The sequence below is a fragment of the Marmota marmota genome, unplaced genomic scaffold, assembly GCF_001458135.2.
Source record: "Marmota marmota marmota unplaced genomic scaffold, marMar, whole genome shotgun sequence".
NCBI lineage: Eukaryota > Metazoa > Chordata > Mammalia > Rodentia > Sciuridae > Marmota > Marmota marmota.
The window spans coordinates 56,501,325-56,527,935 of NW_026000037.1; the positions used below are offsets into that span (position 1 = coordinate 56,501,325).

The 26,611-nt window shown below is 38.2% G+C and overlaps 2 protein-coding genes across 4 annotated transcripts in view; both read left to right on the forward strand.

The window, feature by feature from the left end:
- Positions 1-3,380, forward strand: Phospho2 (phosphatase, orphan 2). Its single transcript, XM_048812449.1, has 2 exons — positions 1-23; positions 2,611-3,380. Exon 2 carries the CDS (start codon positions 2,644-2,646, stop codon positions 3,367-3,369), a length of 726 nt encoding a protein of 241 aa, XP_048668406.1. The 5' UTR covers positions 1-23; positions 2,611-2,643; the 3' UTR covers positions 3,370-3,380.
- Klhl23 (kelch like family member 23) overlaps positions 1-26,611 on the forward strand; it is a 61,965-nt gene continuing 35,354 nt past the window's right edge. Inside the window, exons 1-3 of one of the 3 annotated variants that reach the window (XM_048812447.1) lie at positions 1-26; positions 5,010-5,011; positions 6,081-6,201. The gene's annotated coding sequence lies outside the window, so the exon portion shown is untranslated. Of the gene's footprint in view, positions 27-5,009; positions 5,012-6,080; positions 6,202-25,912; positions 26,319-26,611 lie in introns of those variants that run through there. The other 2 variants (XM_048812448.1, XM_015479293.2) reach the window with 2 other exon arrangements.

The window sequence follows — 26,611 nt, forward strand, 5'->3', positions numbered from 1 at the left end:
TTAATTGTATTGGAAATTACTAATTCGTAGTATTTTTCTTTCGTTTTTTTTTTTTTGTGTGGTGCTGGGGATTGAACCCAGGGCCTTGTGCATGCAAGGCAGGTACTCTACCTACTGAGCTATATCCCCAGCCCCAAGTATTTTTAGTAAAGGTATATGTTGAATGGTGAAAGAAAAAAGATCTAAAATTAAGAAAAATATATTCCTAGGTCAGCATTAAAGCCACGTTAACTTCAATGTCATGATATTTTGAGTCTAACAGTTCAGAAATGTCAGTAATTTATTATATACTAAATATAGGATCGAGGCAGTTTTCAACCAACAATAAGTTACATTAGTTTTTGTTTTTTTTTTTAATACGAGCTGGGAATCAAACCCAGACCTTCATACATGCTAGCCAAGTGCTTTACTTCTGAGCTTCACCCCGAACCCTAGAAAATTTTTTAAAATTACAAATGCCAAATGCTTATAATAATGTTTAATCTAAAATGTGCTTATAGTACTAATGTGATCATCAAATATGCCTTATTACTATTTATTACATTGGTTCTATGGAAAAGTGAATTCTTCATTTAAATCTCTGGGAGCCAGTAACAGAAACCTGGATTAAGCATTTATAATACAAGGATCCAAAGTGTTAACATATTGTGTACCATCTAAATTCATACAATAGGATTTTCTAACTTTGAGAGAAAGAATACTTTCTCATGTGTGCTTCAAGAGCTCTATTCTGTCTTTACTACATATCTTTTGTAATAAACCAGAAAATGCATGTGGTTAAATGGTATGTTTCCCATTTTTAATTGATTTCTTCTTTTTCTTATTGGTGGAGTTCTACACTTTTTTTTTTTTTTTTTAGGATTTCTTGCTAAAATCTCAGGATGGTTATAAATTGGATCACAAATGTGGTATTATAATTAGTGTGTATTTTGAGACTAATGAATATTTTTCTATAATTAAACATGTTTTTAACCAAGATAGCCTACTTTGTAATTTTTTTTTAAGTTGTAAATGGATGCAATATCTTTTTTTATTTAGTTTTTATGTGATACTGGGGATCCAACCCAAGGCCTCACACATGCTAGGCAAGCACTCTGCCACTGAGCTACAACCTCAGCCCCTGTATTTTATTTTTAAAGTAATGTATACTTTTTAATATTCTGTTTCTTTGACACTGGAGTGTTGTACTTCAAAGCAAAAACCTTGGAATTAAGCTGAGTCCAAAATTTCAGTTCTACTACTCAGCTACTTTTAAGTTTCAGTTTATATTTTTAGGATGAGGATAATAATAATTTTTACTTAATAATATGTAAAAATTAAATGTGATGATGATTGTAAGTCCCCAGTCCCATGCCTTGCATATAATGATTACTCAAAAATATTTGCCAATCTTTTTTTCTTTTTGTTTGCACACACAAGTTCTAGCCTTTCCTGGGTATTCTATATAATTGCTAACTTTTTTCACATGATAACATTTATACTGTCTGTTGACCTGCTTAATTTTCCCTTTTCTCTTGTGATTTATAATTAATGGTTTTCCTTATTTTTTTCTTTCTTTCTTTTTTTTTGTATTGGGGATTGAACTCAGAAGCACTCAACCACTGAGCTACATCCCCAGTCTTTTTTTTTTTTTGTATTTTATTTAGAGACAGAGGTCTCACTGAGTTGCTTAGGGCCTCACTAAGTTGCTGAGGCTGGCTTTGAACTCACGATCTTCCTCCTCCTCCTCCTCCTGTGTCAACCTCCTCAGCCACTGGAATTACAGGCATGCACCATCTCGCCCAGCTGTTTTTGTTGTTTTCTAGTTAGAAACACTGAAAATAGAGACTAATTTGTTCCATCACAAGTAGTGTTATTACTCAAGTACATTCAGAATATTTGGCCCTCAAAGCTGAACTATCTAAAGAAGATGTAAATTAATGTGAAAACTATTAACAAGAATTATTTTGGTTTGAAAGAATTGAATTGACCTCCAGTTCTCAAATAATTCTTTTAGAATTTTCATGATAACATTAAGCAGTCACCTAGTTATAACATTGGCATTTAGAAATTAATTTCAGCTAAATACCTTTTTAAAAAATTATTTTACATTTTACAGGATTACATGCTATGTTAAATTTGTTCAGAATTTTAGTTACTAAAATTATATGGAGAATCCCTATTATTTATGACCTGTTATTTAATGTGAAGATTATTGAAAATATAATAAGGTAATAAAATAAGTATGACTGATTGATAATTTAAAGATAGTAAGGATGATTCACTTGACTTTTCTTCTGTCTTATAACTTTTATAAATTTGACTATAAGAGATTACTTCATAAATTTCCTTTCTGGATAGCTCTGTAGTTTCATTCTGAGTGCTCAAAGACTCATCCCCACAGAAACATGATAATGCTGAGTATCCTTTCTAGATATTTTGTTTTCGATTCACTTAAAATACTCAAATATGGCCTGTGCCTCTTAGGAAAAAGTGATTAAGTGGTGATCTTAATATGCTTAATCACTTGTTCATATTCCTTGTTTAGCAGATTAATAGTTACTTAGGCTTTAAAATTAGTTTAATAGCCAGTATGCAAACACAGTATGTTTAGGGAATCATATTTCTTCTTTTCCAGGGTAACCCAAATCTATTTCTGGAACCATGAAAATTTTGTTGGTGTTTGACTTTGACAATACAATCATAGATGACAATAGTGACACCTGGATTGTGCAATGTGCTCCAGACAAAAAACTTCCTATTGAACTACAAGATTCTTATCAAAAAGGATTTTGGACAGAATTTATGGGCAGAGTCTTTAAGTATTTGGGAGATGAAGGTGTAAGAGAAAATGAAATGAAAACAACAATGACATCAATACCTTTCACTCCAGGGATGGTGGAACTTTTCAACTTTATAAGAAAGAATAAGGATAAATTTGACTGCATCATTATTTCAGATTCAAATTCAGTCTTCATAGACTGGGTTTTAGAAGCTGCCAATTTTCATGATATATTTGCTAAAGTGTTTACAAATCCAGCAGCTTTTGATAACAATGGTCATCTCACTGTGGAAAATTATCATGCTCATTCTTGCAATAGGTGCCCAAAGAATCTTTGCAAAAATGTAGTTTTGGTAGAATTTGTAGAAAAACAGTTACAACAGGGAGTGAATTATACACAAATTGTGTATATAGGTGATGGTGGGAATGATGTCTGTCCAGTAACCTTTTTAAAGAAGAATGATGTTGCCATGCCACGGAAAGGATATACTTTACAGAAAACTCTTTCCAGAATGTCTCAAAATCTTGAACCTATGGAATCTTCTATTGTAGTTTGGTCTTCAGGTGTTGAAATAATTTCTCATTTACAATTTCTAATAAAGGAGTAATATACCAACAATTGAAATGTGTATTAGTTAAGATTAGGTTCATCAGCATAAAACTAAGACCCTTAACACTAGTGGCTTAAAAGAAAAAAGAAAAAAATTCCCCTCTCTCTTCAAAGAAGTCCAGAAGTATTTCAAGGCTGCAGTGTTGCTCTACCAAGCACTTGGCTTTCAACTCATTAGGTTGTGTAAGCTCCAACACTCACAGCAACATTCTGGCTAGCAAGAAAGAGGGCAGTGAGAAGGTTACAGCTCCTGGTTTAAGGGAATTTCCCAGAATTGTACCCAAGATGTCTTTTAAATACCATTGATGAAAACTTAGTCATAATACCCCACCTAACTGCAAGGAAATGGCAAATACAGCTTTCCAGGTGGTCATGTGTACAGGAAAAATTGGAAAAAAGAGAAGTACAAAATTGAGGTAGGTAAAACCAGTGGTCTATGCCAAAGGTATAGTTGGATTATGTTTTTTAACTTATTCCTAGAGAGAGTGGCCAAATTTTCTTAAGATAGTTATTTTCAAAAGTATATCCAGTAGTTTCAGATCTTAAAAGTAAGCCTGATGCCTTCCCCCGTCACCCCTGGTTATTTATTCATATAAGAAAAAGAGGCTTTTAGCTGGGCACAGTGGCACATTGCCTGTAATCCCAGCAGCTCAGGAGGCTGAAGCAGGAGGATTGCAAATTCAAAGCCAGCTTCAACAGTTTAGGACCTAAGCAATTTACCAAGACCCTGTATCAGGGCTGAGATTGAGACTCAGTGGCAGAGTGCTTGCTGTTGAGAGCCACAGCCGAAGTGGCCCCAGCAAACTTTCAGACTGCCAGCTGATGATTGGCTCACAGGGGCCCCAGCAGCTTCTAGCTGATTGGCTCCTCTGCCATGATGCTCATTGAGCTGTTTCCCCGCCCTTTCAGACTACGGAGCTGCTCATTGGGGGATGTTTTTGGCTCCACCCATGCGACCCAGCCAATCAGCCTCAAGAGCAGGAGTGGGGGAGGTTGAGAGGCTTGTGGGAAGCCAGTGGTGGCAGTTGGGCTCTGAAGGTTTTTCCTGAGGAGCTGTTTTGTTTGGCTTGTGTGGTTCTAAAAATAAAGGTCGTTTCTTTTGACAAGTGGCTCCTGAATTGTGCCCAGCCAGACTGCGGCAGCTTGCCTCACACATATGAGGCAATGGGTTTGAAACTCAACACCACATCAAAATAAATAAAATAAAGGTATTGTGTCCATCTACAACTTAAAAAAAAAAAAAAAAAGGTGCCCCATACCCCCGCTGGGGATGTGGCTCAGTGTTAGTTAAGCACCCTGGTTCAATCTCTGGTACCAAAAACAATAATAATAAGAGGCTCTCTCTCAAATCAGTGTATTTTAAAGATAGAGATGCTGGGTCTGGGGATGTGGCTTAGTGGTAGACACTTACCTAACACAGAAGGTCATGGGTTCAATTCCCAGCACCATTAAAAAAATAAAAGTGGGGAGACTGGGGTTGTGGCTCAGCAGTAGAGCGCTTGCCTCACATATGTGAGGCACTGGGTTTGATCCTCAGCACCACATAAAAATAAATAAACAAAGGTATTGTGTCCATCTGCAACTTAAAAAAAATATATTTTTAAAAAAATAGATGCTGGGCTGGGGATGTGGCTCAAGCGGTAGCGTACTCGCCTGGCATGTGCGGGGCGTTGGGCTCAAGCCNTGTGCTTGTCAATACTTGCCACATGGTAGTGTCTCTCTCCTTTTACATGGCACAACTCTGCTACTAATTCATAAGATGTCCACTGCACAAATACCGGGTGGGGTCCACTGGTGAGAGAACGAATGCATCAAGTGCAGGGGGGCTAATGTTACAGAAGCTCAGTCAATGACATGAAGAAAGTTCAAATACTCAAGATTCTAGTTGTTACCATGGCAACAATATTATATAGGAATTTACAGAATATTTTTTTTCCAATACTGAGGGCTGAACCCAGGAAGTCTTTACCACTAAGTTACATGTCCAGCCCCTTATATTTCTTATTTGGAAACAGGGGCTTGCTAAATTACTGAGGCTGGCCTCAAACTTGTTATCCTCCTGCCTCAGTCACCCAAGCTGCTGGCATTACAGGTGTGTGCCACCACGCCCAGCTGGAGATTTACAGACTTAAGAAACCGTTGTAGTTAAAACTGATAAATACTTATTTAGAAGTCCCACTTTTCTATTTCGATTACAAAGTCAAAACTTTATAACAGGTCATTGAGTTACAACATCTTTGTTTGTATGTGGTGCTGAGGACGAACCTGGGCCGCACGCATGCCAGGCGAGCGCGCTACCGCTTGAGCCACATCCCCAGCCCCCTATTCTAATTTCTAAACTCATGTTTTAGCCATAAATACTCAGTATGTAATAATATTAGGATTTTCTTTTCCAAATTATGTGAAGCTCCAGAAATATAAATATTCAGAATAATTTAATGAGGAAAAATTGATACTCTGCAATCTTTTTTAAGTTAAAAGGTAGATCTCTGTTTTGCTTTAATAGGTTAGATTATATTGAAAATCATCTATTCTTATAAATTACATTTGTGTATGCTCAGACCACTAACATTAAAAATTATAGAACTAAAAAAAATTAGATTTTTGGACTAGGACTGTAGCTCAATAATGCTTGCCTAGTATGTGGAAGGTCCTGGGTTAAATCCCTCCCTATACCACAAAAATACATAAAATAAGTTTCATTTACAGTAATGGTCGACCAAGTGATTTTCTGCTGAGCATAAAAGCTGACACTTGAACAAAATGTCAAAAACATCTGCTTAAAGACTACAGAGAGCTGACAACAATGAAGAATTTCTAAGAAACTTTGGTAAGTGGACTGTTTTCCCTGTAAATTGCCCTATCTGTAAGTGGTAGCTGAGGCATTAAGGGGTTATGTTGATAACTTCATGAGACCAGAGGAAGAGACACTGAAGTATGTCTGCATTGGTAAAGCTTTTCCCTCACTTTGAGTCAGGGGAAAAGGATCCTAAGTAGTGCTCATTAGGAGTAAGAATGATCCAGAAGTAAATATACTTTTAAAGGGATGGCTTTAAATACTCTGTCTCTGAAATTGTATTGAATCTAAGATTTTTAGAGTTCCAAGGTGCCTGGCAAAAGCAAATCTAAATTTACTTCTTATGAGGACTAGGGATAGAAGACTCTTAAACTAATCCCTGTCATTTGGTATTTCTTGTGTGTGTGTGTGATCTATGGCTTGTTTCAAATCAATAAAATAACATGAAGATGACGGTGTATACATGATTGTGTATAAATGATTACATCAAATGCTCATGCCCATCTTAAGAGCAAACTGACATGTTGAAGCTGGCTGCTGGAAGAAGCCACATGGCCAGCAAGTGAGGGTGGTCTCTAGCCCTGATTCCAGTATTCTGCAAGGAACCAAATGCTGCCAGCAACCTATGATTTTCGAAGTGAACCTGCTCCAATGGAGCTTCAACTGAGACCAGCTAACACTATGATTGTAACCTTAGACCATGAAGCAGAGGATCTTGCAATTAAGACATTAAATTTATAGAAATATTGTTATGCAGCAGAAAGAAACTAACATACTAACATACTAGTCCTCAAAATAAATGTGACCAGGCACGTGGCACACACCTGTAATCCCAGAACCTTGGGAGGCCGAGGCAGGAAGATCCCAAGTTCAAGTACAGCCTTGCTAACTTAACAACTCACTAAGAAACTTTGCAAGACCCTTCTCAAAAATAAAAAGGGGACTGGGGTCGTGGCTCAGTGGTAGAATGCTCACTCAGCATGCACAAGGCACTGGGTTCGATCCTCAGTGCCACATAAATGTAAAATAAAGATATTGTGTCCACCTAAAAAGAACTAAAAAAGAAACACTTTAAATAAATAAAATAAAAAGGGCTTGAAATGTAACTCAGTGGTAAAGTTCCTCTGGGTTCAATTCTCAGTACTCCAAAAATAAATAGATCTGTGAAGTTTTGCAAGCACATTGTAGGGTACACAATAAAAGTAACCACACAAAGAGACATGAGTGAAAACCAGCAGAAATTGTTTTTTTAAACACATCTGCAGGACCTCCAGATATTGGAGTCCTCAGAGACAAACTTCTGAGAATTTTGGCAAAGAACTGAAAATTATATTAAAAACAAAATGGAAATACTAGAAATGAAAATCAGAATTTTAATGAATAGATCTGACAGCAGAGCAGGCAATAATGAAAAAGAAATGGCGAATAAACACAAGTTAGAAGAAAATAGAATGATGCAAAGAGGGACAAAACAATGAAAATACAAAAGAAAAATGTTGTAAAAAGATCTAACATAGGAAAGAAGTGTCCCAGGGGAGAAGAATATAGTTTGTAAGATAATGACAGAACTTCACAAAATTGATGAAAGACATCAAACTAGTTTTAAGAACTAATATCAACTGGACATAATAGTGGTAGACACCTGTATTCCCAGCTATTAGGTGAGACTGAGGCAAGAGGATCTCTGGAGCCCAGAAGTTCAAGGCCACCCTGAGCAACATAGCTGGAAAAAAGAAAGAACCTATGAACCCCTAAACAGGATAAATAAAATGAAAAGCAAATAGGGGTATGTATATCTCAGTGGTAGAATGCATGCTTAATGTGCACAAGGCCCAGGATTTAGTCCCCAGCACCAAAAAAAAAAAAAGAAAGAGAAATCACATTATAAAACTGCTGTTGTAGCTCAGCGGTAGAGTGCTCGCCTAGCATGTGCAAGGCCCTGGGTTTGATCCTCAGCACCACGTAAAAACAAATAAACAAAATGAAGGTATTGTGTCCAACTACAACTAAAAATAAATAAATGTTTTTAAAAACCAGCTGATTAACAAAAATGGAAAGAGTATAAAGCAGCCAAAAATAAATATTACATTAAAAGAAGCAACAATGAAAATAATAGCTGGTCATTATTTTTTAAAATGCTTGATTGACTTCAACAGTGACCAATTTCAACTTTATCTAGGCTTGCGGAGTTTTCTTTGTTGGAAGGTTTTTAACCATATTTGAATTTTTTTATTAAATGAAGGACTATTCAAGTTACATCTCTTGAGTGAGCTTTGGTAATTTGTGACTGTATTAGTTATCTATTGCTGCATAATGAATTACCTCAGAACCTAATAGCTTTAACTTGTCCTGGTGGCTCATGCTTCCCAGCTACCTGGGAGGCAGAGACAGGAGGATCGCTTGAATGTAGCCTGGGCAACAACTCAAGACCCTTTCTTCTTGTCTGTCTGTGTTAAATCTCTCTCTGACTTTTCTTATGATGACACTTGTGATTACATTTAGGGCCTACCTAGACCATCCAAGATGAGAAAAAAAATGTTCTAAGTTGTCCTCAATTTAATTACAAGGACCAGAGGATAAAGAGGAGGAGTGCTGGGTAAGGTTAATTGGTTAATAGCTACAGTCCATAAACAACAAAGTCCACTTCTCAGTTCTGAATGTATGTTAAAACCTTACTTCAAATACCATCAGGACCTCCTAGGTGCCAGCCACCACATCCTGTTACAACACCAGCTAATCCAGAAGCAATAATTACTTCTCCTGTGGACTGCCCATCTACCCCAAAACATTCCTCACTTTGTGTTATCCCACTCCTTTTAGCAGTAGCAAGACAGGTTAAATATAAACAACTTACATTTTCCTTCCCCAAAGTTTTGTTATAAAAATGTTCTTAGAATTAAGTCCAGTAGACATTTTCCAACTGCTTTCTAGGCTGGCTGCTGGAAGTTGGGGGAACTTGTCCCAGGATCTGGTCCTTTATCTGACTAGCATAATAATGGCTTGTTAAACCCATTTACTTAGAGATTCCTTTGGTCTCAAGAATTTTGATGTAACAAGGGTAATCTCCCCATTTTAAGAGGCTTAATCACATCTGGAAATACCCATTTTTCTTTTCAAGGCAACATTTACAAGTCCTATGGATTAGCCCTGATATATTTGGGTAGGGGAGTATTATTTAATTTACTACAAGTTAAGAAGGCATTGGCACATATTTAATGATATTTAAAATGTTTGACAATCACTATAGGTACCAACCAATAAAATCAGAAGCACCAGCCAATAAGAATGGATGCTAAAGAGCCTTTGTTTGAAAAGAAACTCTATACCTTACATATGCCAGCACCTAACACCTTGAGCACACACACTATACAGTGAATAAATGCTAGTTTATTGAGGTCCAACATTTTTTGCCGCAGTCTGGCTGGGCACAATCAGGAGCCACTTGTCAAAAGAAACTAACTTTATTTTTAGAACCACACACGCCAAACAAAACAGCCTCTCAGGAAAAACCCTCAGAAGAACCCTGCTGTTCTCCCTGTGGAAACACATAAACAGACCCCCGACTCCAGACAATCACTGGGTCAGGACCTTGGTTAATCTCTCTGGAATCCAAATCGGCTGCTGTTCTCCCTGTGGAAACACACAAACAGACCCCCGACTCCAGACAATTACTGGGTCAGGACCTTTCCATTGTCCTGTTAGAATATCCTTCCAAAGTACCTTGGGCTTATGTACATTTTTTGGACACATATGCCTTTCCGCAGCACTAAGTCCTGATGAATCCAAATTTAAAAAGTTTAGAGTAAAAAGGGTTATTTTAAGTTTATCTTTGGGGAATATATACCCCTTCCCAATTCCTTCTTTTTGCTTTAATAAGTACATTTTAATAGTTTGATGAGCTCTTTCAACTATGCCTTGTCCCTGTGGATTGTATGGGATTCCTGTTATATGAGTAATGCCAAATGTTGAGCAAAATTGTTTAAAAGAGGTAGAAGTATAACCAGGGGCATTATCTGTTTTTAACTGTTTTGGAACACCCACAGTGGCAAAATTTTGTAAGCAATGAGCTATAACATCTTTAGTTTTTTCTCCGGCATGAAGGGAGCCCATCAAAAATCCAGAAGAAGTATCAACTGTAACATGCAAATATTTTAATTTTCCAAATTCTGGCAAGTGTGTGACGTCCATCTGCCAAATATGGTTAGGTATCAATCCTCTAGGATTGACTCCAAGATTAACTTGTGGTAAAAAGGTCACACAATTTTGACATTGTTTTATTATTTGTCTAGCTTGTTCCTTAGTTATTTTAAAACGCTTTTGTAAAGTATTAGCATTGACATGGAACTTTTTATGAAAATTTATAGCTTCTTCTAGTGTAGAGAAAATATGTATGTCATGTGTAGTTTTATCTGCTAAATCATTGCCCAAACTAAGGGCTCCAGGCAATCCTGTATGTGCCCTGATATGTCCTATAAAGAATGGATCTTTTCTGTCCCAGATTAGACTTTGTATAGTGGAAAGCAAAGAGAAAACAGTAGAAGAAGGGGAAATCCTACCAGCATCTTCAAGAGATACTATAGCATTAACTACATACTGACTATCAGAAAATAAATTAAATACAGAATCTTTAAACATCACAAAAGCTTGTAAAACTGCATTAAGCTCTACCTTTTGAGCTGATTGTTTGGGTACTAAAAATGTAAAAGTTTGATCAGGGGTAACTACTGCTGCTGTACCATTATTTGACCCATCAGTGAATATATTTGGAGCATTCATGATAGGTGTTTTTCTTGTCATTTTTGGAAAAATTACAGGATGCAATGACCAAAAAGACAATAAAGGATTAGATGGTAAGTGGTTATCAAATGAAACATTAGATTTGCACATGATTATTGCCCAAGTATTTAACTCATTAGCTAACTCATCAATTTGATTCATAGTATATGGAGTAATAATTTTATTGGGAGAAATTCCAAACACTCCCTTTGCTGCTTTTATTCCTTTGAGTATTAATTGTCCTACAGCCTCAGGATACCTAGTAAGAATAGTGTTAGGAGAATAAGATAAATGTATCCATAATAATGGACCTTCTTGCCAAAATACTCCTGTAGGAATATTTTTTGTTGGTAGTACAATAAATAATAAAGGCAAACTTATATCAATTCTATCCAAATGCATATTTTCCATATATGTTTCAATGATTTTTAATGCCTTTCTTGCTTCAGGCGTTAACATTCGGGGTGAATTTGGATCTGATGGACCTTTTAGGATATCAAATAAAGGTCCCAACTCTCCTGTTGGTATACCTAAATAAGGCCTTATCCAATTTATGTCTCCTAATAACTTTTGAAAGTCATTAAGTGATTTGAGTTGATCTACTCGTATTTGAATTTTTGGTGGACGGACCATGGTTGAGGATAATAGAACTCCTAAATAATTAATTGGAAAATTTAATTGTACTTTATCTATTGCTATCTCTAGATTATAATTTTTTAATAAGTTTGTAAGTGTGGCATAACATTCTAGCAATGTGTTTTTATCTTTGTGTGCTAATAATACATCATCCATATAGTGAAATATTTGTAGTTCAGGATTTTGATTTCTAAGTGGCTGGATTACTTTGTTAACATAAATTTGACACATAGTTGGGCTGTTAGCCATCCCTTGAGGGAGTACTTTCCATTCATATCTCTGATCAGGACCTTCATGATTCAGTGCAGGGATAGTAAATGCAAAACGTGGACTATCCTCAGGATGAATTGGAATTGAAAAAAAACAATCTTTAATATCTATAACTAAAACATACCAGGTTTTTGGCAAAGCAGACAATTGAGGAATCCCTGATTGAGCAGGTCCCATAATAACCATCTCATTATTAATGGCTCTTAAATCTTGCAATAATCTCCATTTACCAGATTTCTTTTTGATGACAAAAATGGGAGTATTATGGGGAGATACAGAAGGTTGTATATGTCCTTCTGCTAATTGTTGTTTGACCAGGTCATGGGCTGCTTGTATCTTTTCTTTAGTCAGGGGCCACTGAGGAACCCATACTGGTCTTTCTGATTTCCAAGTAATTTTTATTGTCTCAGTGGCCCTTTCTGAAAATCCAACCCATGTCTGTCTGTTCCTTGATCTATTTGTATTGGTGCTGCTATACCTTGTTCTTGTTTTTCTAATCTTTTTCCTTTCCTAAAACCTTGTCTAGTCATAATAGTGGGTGCATTTTGGTTGATGTTATTTGTTAATGTCAAACCTAATTGATCTAGGACATCTCGTCCCCATAAATTTACGGGAAGATGATCCAATACATATGGCTGTATAGTTCCTTCACATCCTTCAGGATCCTTCCAATCTAATACCATTGCACTTCTATGGGGATTAGTCGCCACTCCTAGGCCTCGAAGCGTTTGAGTGGCTTGTTGTAATGGCCAATGTTTTGGCCATTCTTGACGAGAGATGATGCTAAGGTCTGCACCTGTATCCAGTAGCCCATTAAATTCATGTCCTTGAATATTTAGTTTTAGCATGGGGCGAGAATCTAAATTTAAAGAAAGCATAGCCCAATCTACACCTGTGGAGCCTAATCCCTTGGAACCTCTTTCTACAGTACGACTGGAAAATTTATCATGTAGGCTGGGTATTATTAGTAACTGTGCTATTCTATCTCCTGGTGAAATTACTGATATACCCTTTGGAGAACTGGCTATAATTTTTATTTCACCTTCATAATCGGGATCAATTACCCCAGGACTTATCATAAGTCCTTTTAGAGTAGAAGAGCTGCGTCCCAATAATAAGCCTACTGTTCCTTTGGGAAGAGGTCCTTTCACCCCTGTGGGAATGATTTGAACTCCCATCTCTGGAGTTAGTACTGCTCTGGCGGAGGCGCAGATGTCCAACCCTGCGCTCCCTCTGGTTTGTCTGATGAGGGATCTGATGGACAATGTGTCCTGGGCACTACCCTGATGGGGTTGCTGGGTTCCTCCAGTGCTCCGTATATTTGTGGTTTTGGGCCCCGGAGCATTGGGCCCCCCTGTCCATTTTTTGGCAATGGAGCCCGATGCCTTTCTCCACGATATCGTGGATAAACACCTGGTCCTTGTTCGTTTTTTGATAATGGAGTACCCTCTATGGTGGTTTGAGAACGGCATTCATTAGCCCAATGTCTCCCTCTACGGCATCGTGGGCAAATACCTGGTATTCTACTCCTTTGATACCTAGTTTTGTTAAACCCTCCTCCAATGGGGCAATTCCTTTTAAAATGTCCTGTTTGTTCACAATTGTAGCATGTTCTTGGCCTGGCATCTAAAGCCTGTTTTACTGCAGCTGCCACAATTTGCCCTTGTTCATTAATGTCTCTGGCATCTAAAGCCTGTTTTACTGCAGCTGCCACGACTTGCTCTTGTTCATTAATGTCTCTACATAATTTAATATATGTGTTTAAATCTTCATGTTTCCATGGTCTAATGATATCTCTGCACCAACGATTCGCTTGCTCATAAGCCAGGTGTTTTAGTAATGGCATTGCTTGTTCTGTATTCCCAAAAACTCTGGTAGCTGTTTGAATAAGCCTATCTACAAATTCAGCATAAGGTTCATTAGCTCCTTGTATTACCTTAGATAATTGACCTTGTAAACCTCCATGTCCTTGTAAAGTCTTCCATGCCTTAATTGCATCTACAGCAATTTGTGCATATACACCAGGATCATATGCAATTTGTTGCTGCTGATCCTCATAAGGTCCCTTTCCTAACAACATATCTAGATTTCTCTGAGGATAACCAGCTGCTGCATTTCGCCTAGCCGTCTCCTTGCAAAATTCCTCATTGGCAACCTTCCATAACAGGTATTGTCCTCCATTTAGCACAGCTTTACACATATTAGCCCAATCTGCTGGCGTCATGTTCAAGTTGTTAATGGATTCGACCATGCTTACAGTGAAGGGTGCTTGAGGACCATAGGTTGTTACAGCCTCTTTTAGCTGCTTCACTGTTTTGAAATTTAAAACTTGGTAAAATCGCTGCCCTCCTGCCTCAAATACAGGGCATGTTAATATTTGAGATCTTGTCTCAGGATCCCAACTATCAACTGCGGGGGTTGGGGACCTCCCAGCATATGGAGGTGGCCTTGTTAGTTGGACACTTACGTCCTCTGGTGATAGAAAGGTGTTAGTAGCAGTCTCCTGTAGAGGTGGTGCTGTTGGTTGGACACTTACACCCTCTGGTGATAGAAAGGTGTTAGTAGCAGTCTCCTGTTGTAACTTTCCCCCTGATGGCTTTTTCTGTTTTACACTTTCTTTCTCTGTCTGACTAGCTTGAGAGGCCTTCTCTTTTACTTGAATCTTTTCCTCTGTCTGACTAACTTGAGAGACCTTCTCTTTTACTTGAATCATTATGTCTTCTTCTTCCTCTACCATTGTCTGAACTGAAGGCTTTGGACTAAGCAAACAAGATATGAACGTCCACAATGGCAATGTGCCAACTGGCAGAGTCCCTGGGCTTTTCTTTTCTATTCTTTTTAAATCTTCACCATGATGGTTCCATTGTGATATATTTAACAACTCCTCCTTAAAAAGCCATGGGCTACATTTTTGTATTGTATCAACGTATGCCCTGATTGTTCTTGATTTTACTGAGATGCCTCCTTCCTCTAACAATTTACTTAACACTCTTTCAGTTTGTTTTTTACTAATTTCTGATCCCGTATTTCTACTATAATACAACCCAACAAGATAACGCCTAACAAAACTGAAACAGAGTGAAACAAAATTGGAACAACACAAAATCATTATAATAGCCTCCTGAAATGTCCATCCGTCCTTTCTCCCTATCTGTTCCTCAGATGTGAGCGGTTTTTCTTCCATCTTACACATCTCCAGGGACAGGCAACTTAAAACAAAAGTGAAACAAAATAACAAAAGAAGAATCTTAAAATGGCTACCCATCCTCTTGCCCTGCCCTCAGGGGCGAGCAGTTCACTTACCCTCAGTCGCTCCCCGTGCGAGCCACCAAATGCCGCAGTCTGGCTGGGCACAATCAGGAGCCACTTGTCAAAAGAAACTAACTTTATTTTTAGAACCACACACGCCAAACAAAACAGCCTCTCAGGAAAAATCCTCAGAGCCTCAACTGCCACCACCGGCTTTCCACAAGCCTCTCTCTCCCACCCAAGCTTCTCTCCACCTCCCACAATCCTCCTGCTCTTGAGGCCGATTGGCTGGGTCACGTGGGCGGGGCCAAAAAAGTCCCCCAATGAGCAGCTCCGTGGTCTGAAAGGGCAGGGAAACAGCCCAATGAGCATCACCGCAGAGGAGCCAATCAGCTAGATGTTGCTGGGGCCGAGGAGCCAATCAGCTAGATGTTGCTGGGGCCGCTGTGAGCCAATCATCAGCCGGCAGCTGGAAGTTTGCTGGCAGCTGGAAGTTTGCTGGGGCCCCTTCGGCTGTGGCTCTCAATAATTTTTATTTATTATTATTATTATTATTATTATTATTATTATTTTAGTGTTGGGGATTGAATCCAGGGCCTCACATAAGTTCTCTACCACTGAACTACACCCCCAATCCAAGGTCCAACTTCATTTCATTTCTGTTTCCTATTTTTAAATGTCAGGGCATGTTCTTTGCTCACTTATCAGTAGGGTCTTGTGTTCTGCTTATCTATTTGAATACTTCATATATGGAGCATAGTAACATTGCTATATTTGTGACAAACAGTATTTGCATTGTACGGAAGTTTTAAATTTTCTCTTTTCCTGCTGAAGTTTTGGGAACTTTAGTCTATAAAATACACTGAAAAAGTCACAGGAAAAAGAACACAAATTTTATTACATGTCTAAGGCATGGGAATATGAGACTCAAACAGGAAAGATGACTTTACCTCATGGAGATTTTTTTAAATTATTTATTTGGTGCTGGGATTGAACCTAGGGCCTTTTACATGCTAGGCAAATAGTAGAACCTTCATTCCTGGTAATAATACTAGGTCCCATTTAAGCAGTTTATTTCTGTGTCTAATTAGTCTCCTTTAGTGATCAGTGAATAGTAGTTGGGGTAAATTATTCTGTGGCAGGTATTAAACCAGGATCTCAGAAACAAAATTTATTGAAACATTACAGATGTTAGCCAGAAAGAAATGACCACTCATGGGACAAGTTCCCAAAGCCTCCAGCAGTGAAGCTAGGTAGCAGTTGGAAAAATGTCCATCAGATCTAAAAAGCTGGAGTATCTTATGAAAATTTGGAGACTGGATGGTGTAAGTTTTTTGACATCAAACCTCCTTCAGCTGTAGATAAGAAGAGCAGGATTACTCCAACCAGCAACGGCTTTGGGAAGGAGGGCAGTCCGCAAGAAGAAGCAACCTTGCCTCTCTAAGCAGGATACCATGGCATTTATGGGGTCTTAATAGGATCTAAATCAAGGTTTTAAAATACAATCAAGAATATAAAATGGTCTTTTGTTTTTCTCAGCCTGTATCTTGTTGCTACATTAAACTTTGGGAGACGGAGGCTGGTGAAGGAAAACAAGTTTATTCAAAGCCAACCTTGTTCCCACAAGGATAGAGACTTGAGGGTATGAATAGCTTTTATAGGAGGAGAGGGGTCCAGTGGGACAAATGGCAGAATATATACATATGTAGATTTAGTGCTAGTCAAAAGTAGGCCAAAATTTCAGTTTTTTGGCACCTGCCTGAGCCAGGATGCAACTTTTCAGTTTCCATTCTCAGCAAGGGGAAACTCCAGATGCAGAAAAGTAGTTACCAGAAAGTTGGGATGCAACTTTTAATTTCAAAGGGGCTCTGTTAACAGTATGGTGAATGACTTAATACAGACTTTCTCAACTTCGGTATTATAGACATTTTGGACCAGATAATTTCTTTTTTCAGGGGAGAGTTCTTGTGCGCTGCAGGATATTTAACATTTTTGACCTCTGTTCACTAGATATCAATGGTAGCTATTCTCACTCCAATTGTAACAACCTTCAGTGGTTAAAGTTCATACCTTTCTTTATTGTTGTGCTGGGGATCCAACCCAGGACTTCAAATATGCAAGGCAAGTGAACCACTTAGCTGCATTCCCAGCTCTTAGTCTACATCTTTATTTGTAGATCATGTGAAGATAGAGCAATCACATGCTAAATTATGTACCAAATAATGGCTTCTGTTAAAGGCACAGATCCAGAACATTTTTCTCTGAAATTTTAATTTTCTTATCACCAATTCTATAGCCTTGTAACAACATAGAAATATGTTTAATAAATATTTTGATGCCTAACTCAATCACCTACTTCTTGTGTTAGATACATAGTTTCATTTCCTACCCAAGTATTAAATGTGTATTTGTGGCACATATCTATTAGCTTAAATCTGACACTAAACATCTTTTTTTTTTAATATTTTTTAGTTGTTAACGGACCTTTGTTTTATTTATTTATTTATTTTTAAAGATTTATTTTTTAGTTGTAGTTGGACACCTTTATTTATTTATTTATTTTTATGTAGTACTGGGAATTGAACCCAGGGCCTTGCATGTGCTAGGCAAGTGCTCTACCACTGAGCCACAACCCCAGCCCATGTTTTATTTATTTATATGTGGTGCTGAGAATCAAACTCAGTGCCTTACACATGCTAGGCAAGCACTCTACCATTGAGCCACCACCCCAGCCCCCTAAAGGGTCTTTTATAGTGTAACCTATAATTACATCTCTAGTCCACTTTTTTAAAAATGCCATCTCAGACATGCTTGCATATTCATTTGTTTTAAAACATATACATTTTAATCTCTTGCTTGAAATTAGCTCTCAGGAAGAGTTAGAGATTCTCTTTGCTGTCTCATAAGCTGCTTTAATGGACAGGTGATATTGATAGGGCAAATGCAGGCAAGCACTGAATGGGGTACAGTGGCTTGGCTAAGTGTTGTTGTTTTTTTTTTTAAGAATTTTAATATTTATTTTTTTAGTTTTCGGGGGACACAACATCTTTGTTTTTTGTATGTGGTGCTGAGGATCGAACCCGGGCCGCATGCATGCCAGGCAAGCGCGCTACCACTTGAGCCACATCCCCAGCCCCTTGGCTAAGTGTTTAAGTGGGATTAGAATTTATAGCAACTTCCCTGATTAATAGCAGATATATTTTTTCCCAGAACATGGTTTAGTCTTTTACTGACCTAATGCTTCTATAGCACATCTTCAGATGAGACCAGTTGTAAGGATATATATATGATTTATATATGTACAATAATTAATTGACTGTTTCACTTAATACCCTATAGTTTGTGCACTCTGTTGGATTCCTTTTTAGATAGAGAATATAGTAGCTCTATAGTAGACAGATTTCAAATGTGCTCTGAAAGGGATATATTCTGGGCCAAAAGCTATTGTACTTGTTTGTGTTATACAAAGTGAATTCTCTGTTATGATGATTCATATGGAAATATTATTGTGGATGTTTGCCATGATAGAAATTTTTAGAAACTCCCATTGTTTATGGAAGAAGTTACTTAGCAAAAATCTAGTTTCTCTTTTATATTTAAATGATGGATGAAATACTCACAATTATTGCAAGAAATACTCACAATTAAGCTAAATTCTGATTGCCACATAAAATTTTATAACCAGTACAACTGGAAACCTTGCTGGTTCACATTTCTCTACCACTCTACAGTCATACTCTGGATTTTGTTACCTACCCAAATCACATTTTTTTTTTCACAACCAGTCCAAACAATAAGTTATTATCCTCAGTTCAACATAAAAGTTTATTCTTTGAGGCATCTATTGAAAACTTGGCCCCTTTACATTTAGCTAGAAAATATCCTATTATACAAATTTTGGTGCTAAAAATACTTCAATCACAAAATACTTTTTAGGTATCTACTATGTGTCATTAACAAAATAATAACTGATGAATAATAAGGAGTGGAGAACTATGTCTTTTACAAAGAAAGATACAATTTACAATTAGAATGAAGAGGTGGGATGTGTATGTAGTAATACATAAAAAGAAGGTATGCTTCCTCTTAGTAAGCAGCATAAACAAGAGTACTTAGGTTGGGCTGGGGGTGTAGCTCAATGATAGAGTACTTGCCTAGCACAGGCAAGGCCCTGGGTAGGATCCCCAAGACTATTAAAAAGAAATCACAGCTCCCATGGAGTTTACATTCTCATAGGAGAAGTCACATAATAAAATGACAAATAAGCAAAATATACAATACTTTGATGATAAAAAGTAATATGGTTTAGAATAAAGCAGAAAAGGAGATCAGGGAATAACAAATGGTAGTAGGGAAATCGTTTCAAATAGGTTGGTAAAAGAAGACCTCACTGGGACGTAACATTGAACAAAAACCTGACATCAGTGATTGAACTTGTCAAAAGAACAGTTTAGACAAAATGAAATAGCTAGTAGCTAGGGGTGGGCATCCAGGAGACCACTGTAAGTACTTTGGTTTTTAATGAATGAGATAGGAAATCTTTAAAAGAGTTTTAATCTCTGCCTTATTTGAGAGTATCAGTCTGTTATGCCATGGTTTGAATGTACTCTCCAAAAATGTTAAAACTTAAAGGCCAAATTTATGAGTTGATGGTATTGGGAAGTGGGGTCTTTGGGCATTAATTAGGATTTTAGGTAAGGCTGTCAGGAAGGAGCCCCCCTGATGGCATTGGTAGCTTTATAAGAAGTGAAAGAGAGACCTGTGTTGATGTTCACTTGCTCTGTTCTGCCCTGTGATGCCTCTGACATGGTGCAGCAGTGAAGCCCTTAGCATATGTCCACACTCTTGGACTTCCCAGTTCCTAGAACCAGGAGTTGAATGAACCAATTCTATCATTTATAAATTATTCAGTCTATGGTATTCAGTTATAGTAACAGAAAACAGACTAAGAAGACATTTGATTTGTTTGATCCAGTGCTCTTAATTTTATTTTTCTAGTTGGAAGTTTTGAATTTCTCTTGCTTGAAATTTAAAAGGTCCCATTTATTATCCTTCTGTCTCTTACTAATTTTATCTGGAATTTGGTATATGTATACAAACATACATATTATATATATATATTCTCAAGTGAACTGTTATCTTTTAAATGACCATCCCTCTAAATAGTAATAGGCTATTTCTTGTTTTGAGACTAGATCAGTGTTCTTTCAAGTATTTTTTCACAAGTATCCCCAAAATAACCTCGAAAAACAATGTACTCCCACATTTTCAGAGTGATATTAATTTTTTTTCATTTAAGTTTACATATTTGCCAAGATTGTAATTTCTAATGTGATAATGACATTCTAATAGACTACTAAATAATGCTTTTAAATCTGTTTAGTAACAAACTGAGCAAAGCAATTTGAAATCCACTATCCCTCATTTAAAAACACATAAACAGGCTCTTTAAAACAGGAAAAATTTAGGGTTGGGGATATAGCTCAGTTGGTAGAGTGCTTGCCTCATATGCACAAAACCCTGGGTTCAATCCAGCACCACACACACACACACACACACACACACACACAAAGATAAAACAAAATAAAAAAAAAGGAAAAATATGATTTCATTGATTTTCTTGAGATCTTATTATCAACCTACTTGTTCCAAAGAAGGTTGTCCTACTAAAAATACAGGCAATTCTCACTTACAGTAGTGGAAGTCCATAAAATAACCATGTAAGTTGAAAATGTGCAAAGCAATCTTTTTTTTTTTTTTTTAATATTTATTTATTTATTTTTAGTTTTCGGCCGACACAACATTTTTGTTTGTATGTGGTGCTGAGGATTGAACCCGGGGCGCACGCATGCCAGGCGAGCGCGCTACCGCTTGAGCCACATCCCCAGCCCCGCAAAGCAATCTTAATAATGGGGAAAATTATGATTATAATGTCACCTTTAAATTTTTTTATCAGAATATTAAAAACTGTTACTGTCTCTTTCAAATGTATAGGCAAATGAAAGACATATTTACTTAGTGCACCATAATTTAAAATATTGGAATCATTGAAAATTAAAATGTTATATTTCTTTGTAAAAAAACTTATCAAAAGTAGTTTAAACAGTTCTTGCCTTTCTTTTGTTATATGACTTAGGATTTGGAAGCATCTGTCTTTCTATGACTTAGTGAAGTATTAAACTTCTAAGTTTGGGTCAGCTTCCAACATGTTTTCCTCTACACTACCATGAACTATATCAAGAGTTCCTGTAAAGGGAAGTTTTTTGCCAGCATCAGCTCTTCTGGGATACCTTTGTGACGACCACTTCTTCACTTATGTCACAAAGTGCACCTGCACTAAGTTCCCCTGGCTGCATGTTTGGTTGCAGCATCAATATGCCCACAGGCAGCTATTTCTTCTGTAACTTAGTTTATCTTAGATTCTAATTTCATTTGCAGCATTATTAGTTTTCATTTCTTTGATGTATTTTTCATCCTTGTTTGCCAATACCCTCTTTTAATTACCTATTTTGGTTTTATATATATATATGACTAGCAGACAAGGTGGTAAAGCAACTGCAAGCTTTGCTGCCTCTGTGAAGTGAATTACTGATGCACAGTGACCAAACACTGACAGACTTTGTCAGAAGAGACATGACTGCACAAAGATCATGATGCCCATGTTATTTATGTAGTAATTCTCTGACTGAGAGCTAGCACTGTTTGTATTTTATATAGGTACTCCTAATAATATATTATACTAACTGGAGTTTGAACTCTCCTCTTAGAGGACTGGTATTATTTAACTAAACTGTGGTAACTAAAATTCACACATATTAGAACCTTTCAAAGAAAGGCATTATCTGTATATTTTTTATACTTGAAAAATATTGTATTAATCACCTCTTCACCTCTGTAATAAAAGTGAAAATGAATTAAATTTTAACTGTTATATCCTTAAGTATTCAAAAATTTCTGGCCTAATTAGCATTATAATTATTATAATCAATGAAACAATTGATATAAATTAAATTAAAAAGTCAGAAACCTAATTAACATTATAATTATTATTGGTAAAAACAATTGATATAAATTAAACAAAAATAAAAATTTATCAAAAGTTATTTCATTTGGATGAATGGGACTATTTTCTTTTCATTTAGAGCATATATCCTCCCCCAACCCTAGAGCATGTATCCTTGATTGGAATGAGATAGCATTCGAGATCAATGATATTCCTGTTTATTTTTCTATAGATGTAAACCCTGAGAAAAATGTGTTCACATAGATGAATAGAAAGGAATGGCAAAGATTTTATTATAGCAATGCCTTTCATTAATTCTTGCCAAGTTTTTTGTAAAAATCCTCTTTCACTTTGTTGAAAACCAGGATTTAGAAACTTAGGACTTGAAAAAGTATTTGTCACTAGAATGCTCACACTTTCTTATTTTATAGGAAGCATACCAAAAAAGGCTGTGCCAAGAAATTTCAGCTCCAGGATAGTCAAATATACTTGTGTTTATTGTGTTATGTTAACTTTGAGGGCAATGTTCACTATGCACACTAAAATAATTTGAGTGGCAGGAGCTGATATTAAACAGTTCATAATTTACACAGCTATATGTGGTAGATTATAAATTAACCTATACATTGTTTGCCAGTAGCAATCTGCTTAATCTAGTATGCAAATGAAGTATAAAAATTTTTCTGTCTGCACACATTGATAATAGCATCACAATCAGCATATCAAACATTTAATGGCATGGCTATACCTAGTGGAAAGATTAGCTAATAAGGTAAAAATAACATATAAAATCATTATTTTTAGAAACCTTTCAAAAGGTGAAGTGTGCTGTCAACAAGACATCAGCTTCATGTCAAGCTCAATATCTGCCAAGAGTCATTTATGCCCCATTTCTAACTTACTTCTTTAAGACTTGGGATTGCAGATAGCACATCTATCTTCTTGAATAGTATCATTTATTTAACTTATGATGCTGACCATATGTTTCTGAATGCCTCAAATTTATCAGCCTTTGCACTTTTTTTTTTTTTTTTTTATATGAGGGATTGAACCCAAGGGCCTGAGCAACATCAACAACATTTTTTTTTTTTTAAGACAGGGTTTCACTAGGCTGCATAGGGCCTTGCTAAGTTTCTAAGGTTGACTTTGTACATGGACAAAATACCTTTAATTTTATTTATTTACTTTTATGTGGTACTGAGGATTGAACCCAGTGCCTCACAGGTTCCAGGAGAGTGCTGTACCATTGAGCCACAACCCCAGACCCTGCAATGTTTTTTGTTTTTGATAAAGCACATGGTAAAGAGGAACTATTCCTGGCAATATCCCCCAGGATCTACTCTTCTCTTGATAAAGTGAAGAAGACTAATAGTCTAATATGCACTGATACATGTTTTTTAAAAAATAGATTTTTTTTTAGCTATAGATGGACACAATACCTTTGTTTTATTTATTTATTTTTATGTGGTGCTGAGGGTCAAACTCAGTGCCTCATATATGCTAAGCAAGTGCTCCACCACTGAGCCACAACCCCAGCCCCCTGATATGTATTTTTAAACAATAATTAACAACTAGGAGATACCAGGCGATGGAAGCAAAAGTTTTAACTGGTTCATGCAGCAATCTGAAATAGCTGCACAAATAACAATGTAGTGAGTGAATCATTGATTACAAATAGTTACGATTCTAGAAGCACCTACTGTAAGTTAGGTAAAGCTTATAATATTTTCTGTGCATCAAACTTGGTAACTATAATCACAGCCACCTCTGCACTTCGGTGACTAAAATGGAAGGAATGTCCCATCTTTCATCAGTCACAACATTGTCCTTGAATGACAATACTGACAATAGTATTACTGTAAATTGTGAAGGACAAATTATAATTACAACTAACTACAGAGTTCATAATTTTTTGAAGAAATGTTAAAAAGGTACTAACTCCCCAAATGATGTTGTGATGAAGAATTAAGCATAAATATTCCTTCATTATAAGAGCTAATATGTATATACCATGTCCTCAGTATGTTTATATTTGCAATTTTATTTGAACTTTTAAAAAAAATTCGTTGTAAGTGGACACAATACCTTTATTTTATTTATTCATTTTTTTTTAATGTGGTGTTGAGGATTGAACCCAGTGTCTCATATATGTTAGGTAAGGGCTCTACTGCTGAGCTACAACCCCAGCCCCTTTATTTTAACTTTTCAATAAACTTATTATGTTAGGCTGAGGGTGCATTGATATTATGTTTTACAGGTCAGAAAACAGGATCAGTGAAGTTTAGTAACTTGCTCCAGGCTGTATGTTAGGTAAAATGTCAGAGATGAACCTTAGCCCTGAATCTAAATTTCACGTACTTTCCTTTTGTAGTACTTACCTGTTGAGCAGATGTTGCAATCTTGAATCTTTCAGCTTTCTTTCATTTTGGGTCCAATACACATTCTCCTAATTGCACAAGAATTACCTGCTGTCCTTGATTAGGTGCATATTCCTAGGTCTCCACCACAGAGAAATCAGGGTTGGTTTTTGTGGTTTTGCATAATCAGCATTCCATATAATTCATTTAAGATGGTCTAACCCAAAGTCAGTGGTGGGTGGTGCCCCTAGTCCCAGCTACTGAGAGTTGAGGTTGAAGGATTAGAGGATCGCTTGAGTCCAGGAAATTGAGTCTAACCTGGGCAACAAAAATCTTTTTTTTTTTAAATGATGGTCTCATACGTGGAATTAAACTAAAATACCCAAAGGAGAACAAACAGATGCTAATTATTCAGAGCTTTACTATAGCAAGAGATTTGTTCATCATCACTTGCCTTTGGCAGAGGCTCAAAGACAAACAGGTAAGTGAGAAGCTTGATGAAAGTGGTGGTGGGGGAGAAGCCCCAGGTATCCTCTGATTGAAGGTGTTTGGCATGGAAAATGGGGGCAGGCTACAAGAATCAGGGGATATTTTGTATGATTGCTTTGGAGAACATAGTTAGCTTCCTCTGGTTGGTCCTGAGGCCAAAGTAAAGGTGAAAATAGAGAAGCTGGCAGTAGTTGACCTACACTTGACTGTTGTGGTCCAATTGCAGAGGAGAGGTTCTGGTTTGGTTTTCTGAGCTTCATAGGTGGTTCAGAGTTCTGTTATGTAATGTCTGGCCATTTATTCATAAATTCTGTCTTGGGCCATACTTAGAAACACACTGGTCCTCTGGTGGTGTGGTTCCATACCCTGAAGGTGGCTGGACTGTAAGTTCCACGGGAGCCATGGACCACCACTTCAAAGCTCTATTACCAGTTCTCAGCCCTATCAGGTAGGTGCTGAAAAGGCACTTAATAAAATCTTGCTAATGAGCGAATTAATGATAAATGAAAATATTTCGTATTGATTTTTGTTGGAACCGAAAACGAACTTTTCTGGTGCAGCACACGGACATCCTTATGTGAACAGTCTGGCTGTCACAAGAAAGTCTGGCGGTTGCTCCTTCTAGCTCCTTGGGCTCTAATACAGCCGCTGGAATCCTTGCAAAGGGACTTAGCCTTGGCTCTGGACTCCCGGAGTTTTTCTCAAAGCCTCAGGTTAACCCTTGATGTACCCATCCGTCCCCATGGCTCCCTCCTGAGCGCTCTGCTCCTGGTGGGATGGCGTTTGTGGGAAAGGGCGGCTACTTCTGGCAATCTGAAGACAACCCCAATTTGAAACCTTCAGTTTGGTCCGGTTTTCTCCGCACTTTCCCTCTCACTCCCCCTCTCCCCACCGTGAGGGCCTAGGCTGATGAGGGAGGGAAAACACGCACACACTTAGACGGTCTTCGTTCGGGACTCGCTCGGTTTATCTAAGAGGAAGCTCCAGAGTGCGAGAGGCGGAGAGAGCCGGGAGAGGGGCCAGCCAGCGGTGCGGGCGGCCTCCTCTGAGAAGCCGTCCCACCTGCTGCGGGGGAACCCGCGGGGAGGGGCCGCCCAGCCCGGGAGGGGCCGCCAGCCCCGCTCGCTGCGCTGCCAGGCGACGGGGAGTTGCCGCGTGTGGCCCCGCGCCCAGGCTGCGCGGGGGCTGTTCGGGTGGAGGCGGGGGAGCAGCCGGGGCACCAAAATAGGAGCCGCTTGTGGGCTGGAGCTGCACTAGCAGGCAGCCTCCACTGCGCTGCTTCCAAAGATGGTCAGAGGGTCCGGAGGCGCCCCCGCCCCCGCTCGCCGCTAGCCCGGGGCCACCACCGTGTCCCGGAGCTGCCAGCGGAGGTAAGTGCGGTGCGGTGCGGACCCACCGTCCGAAGCCGACAGGCGGGAGCGAGTGGGGCCGGGAGCCGGGGAGCGAGGCCGCGCGGTTTTTTAAGCCGCCCGCGGCAGCGGGGCGCAGACAATGGCCGCGCGAGTGCGGGGCCGGGCCGAGCGCTGCGCGTGGGGCTGCCCGAGGCGCCTTCCCACACCTGTGCGCAGTGCGGGACACCGGGATGCGGGCACCGGTCCGCGGGCGGCGCTTGGCGCGCGGCGCCTCGGAGTTGAGTCCCCGCGCCAGGCCCCGGGGCGGGGCG

Bases quoted from the DNA above. Each gene is read 5' to 3' on its own strand.
- Phospho2 (XM_048812449.1), top strand. From the start codon at position 2,644: ATGAAAATTTTGTTGGTGTTTGACTTTGACAATACAATCATAGATGAC.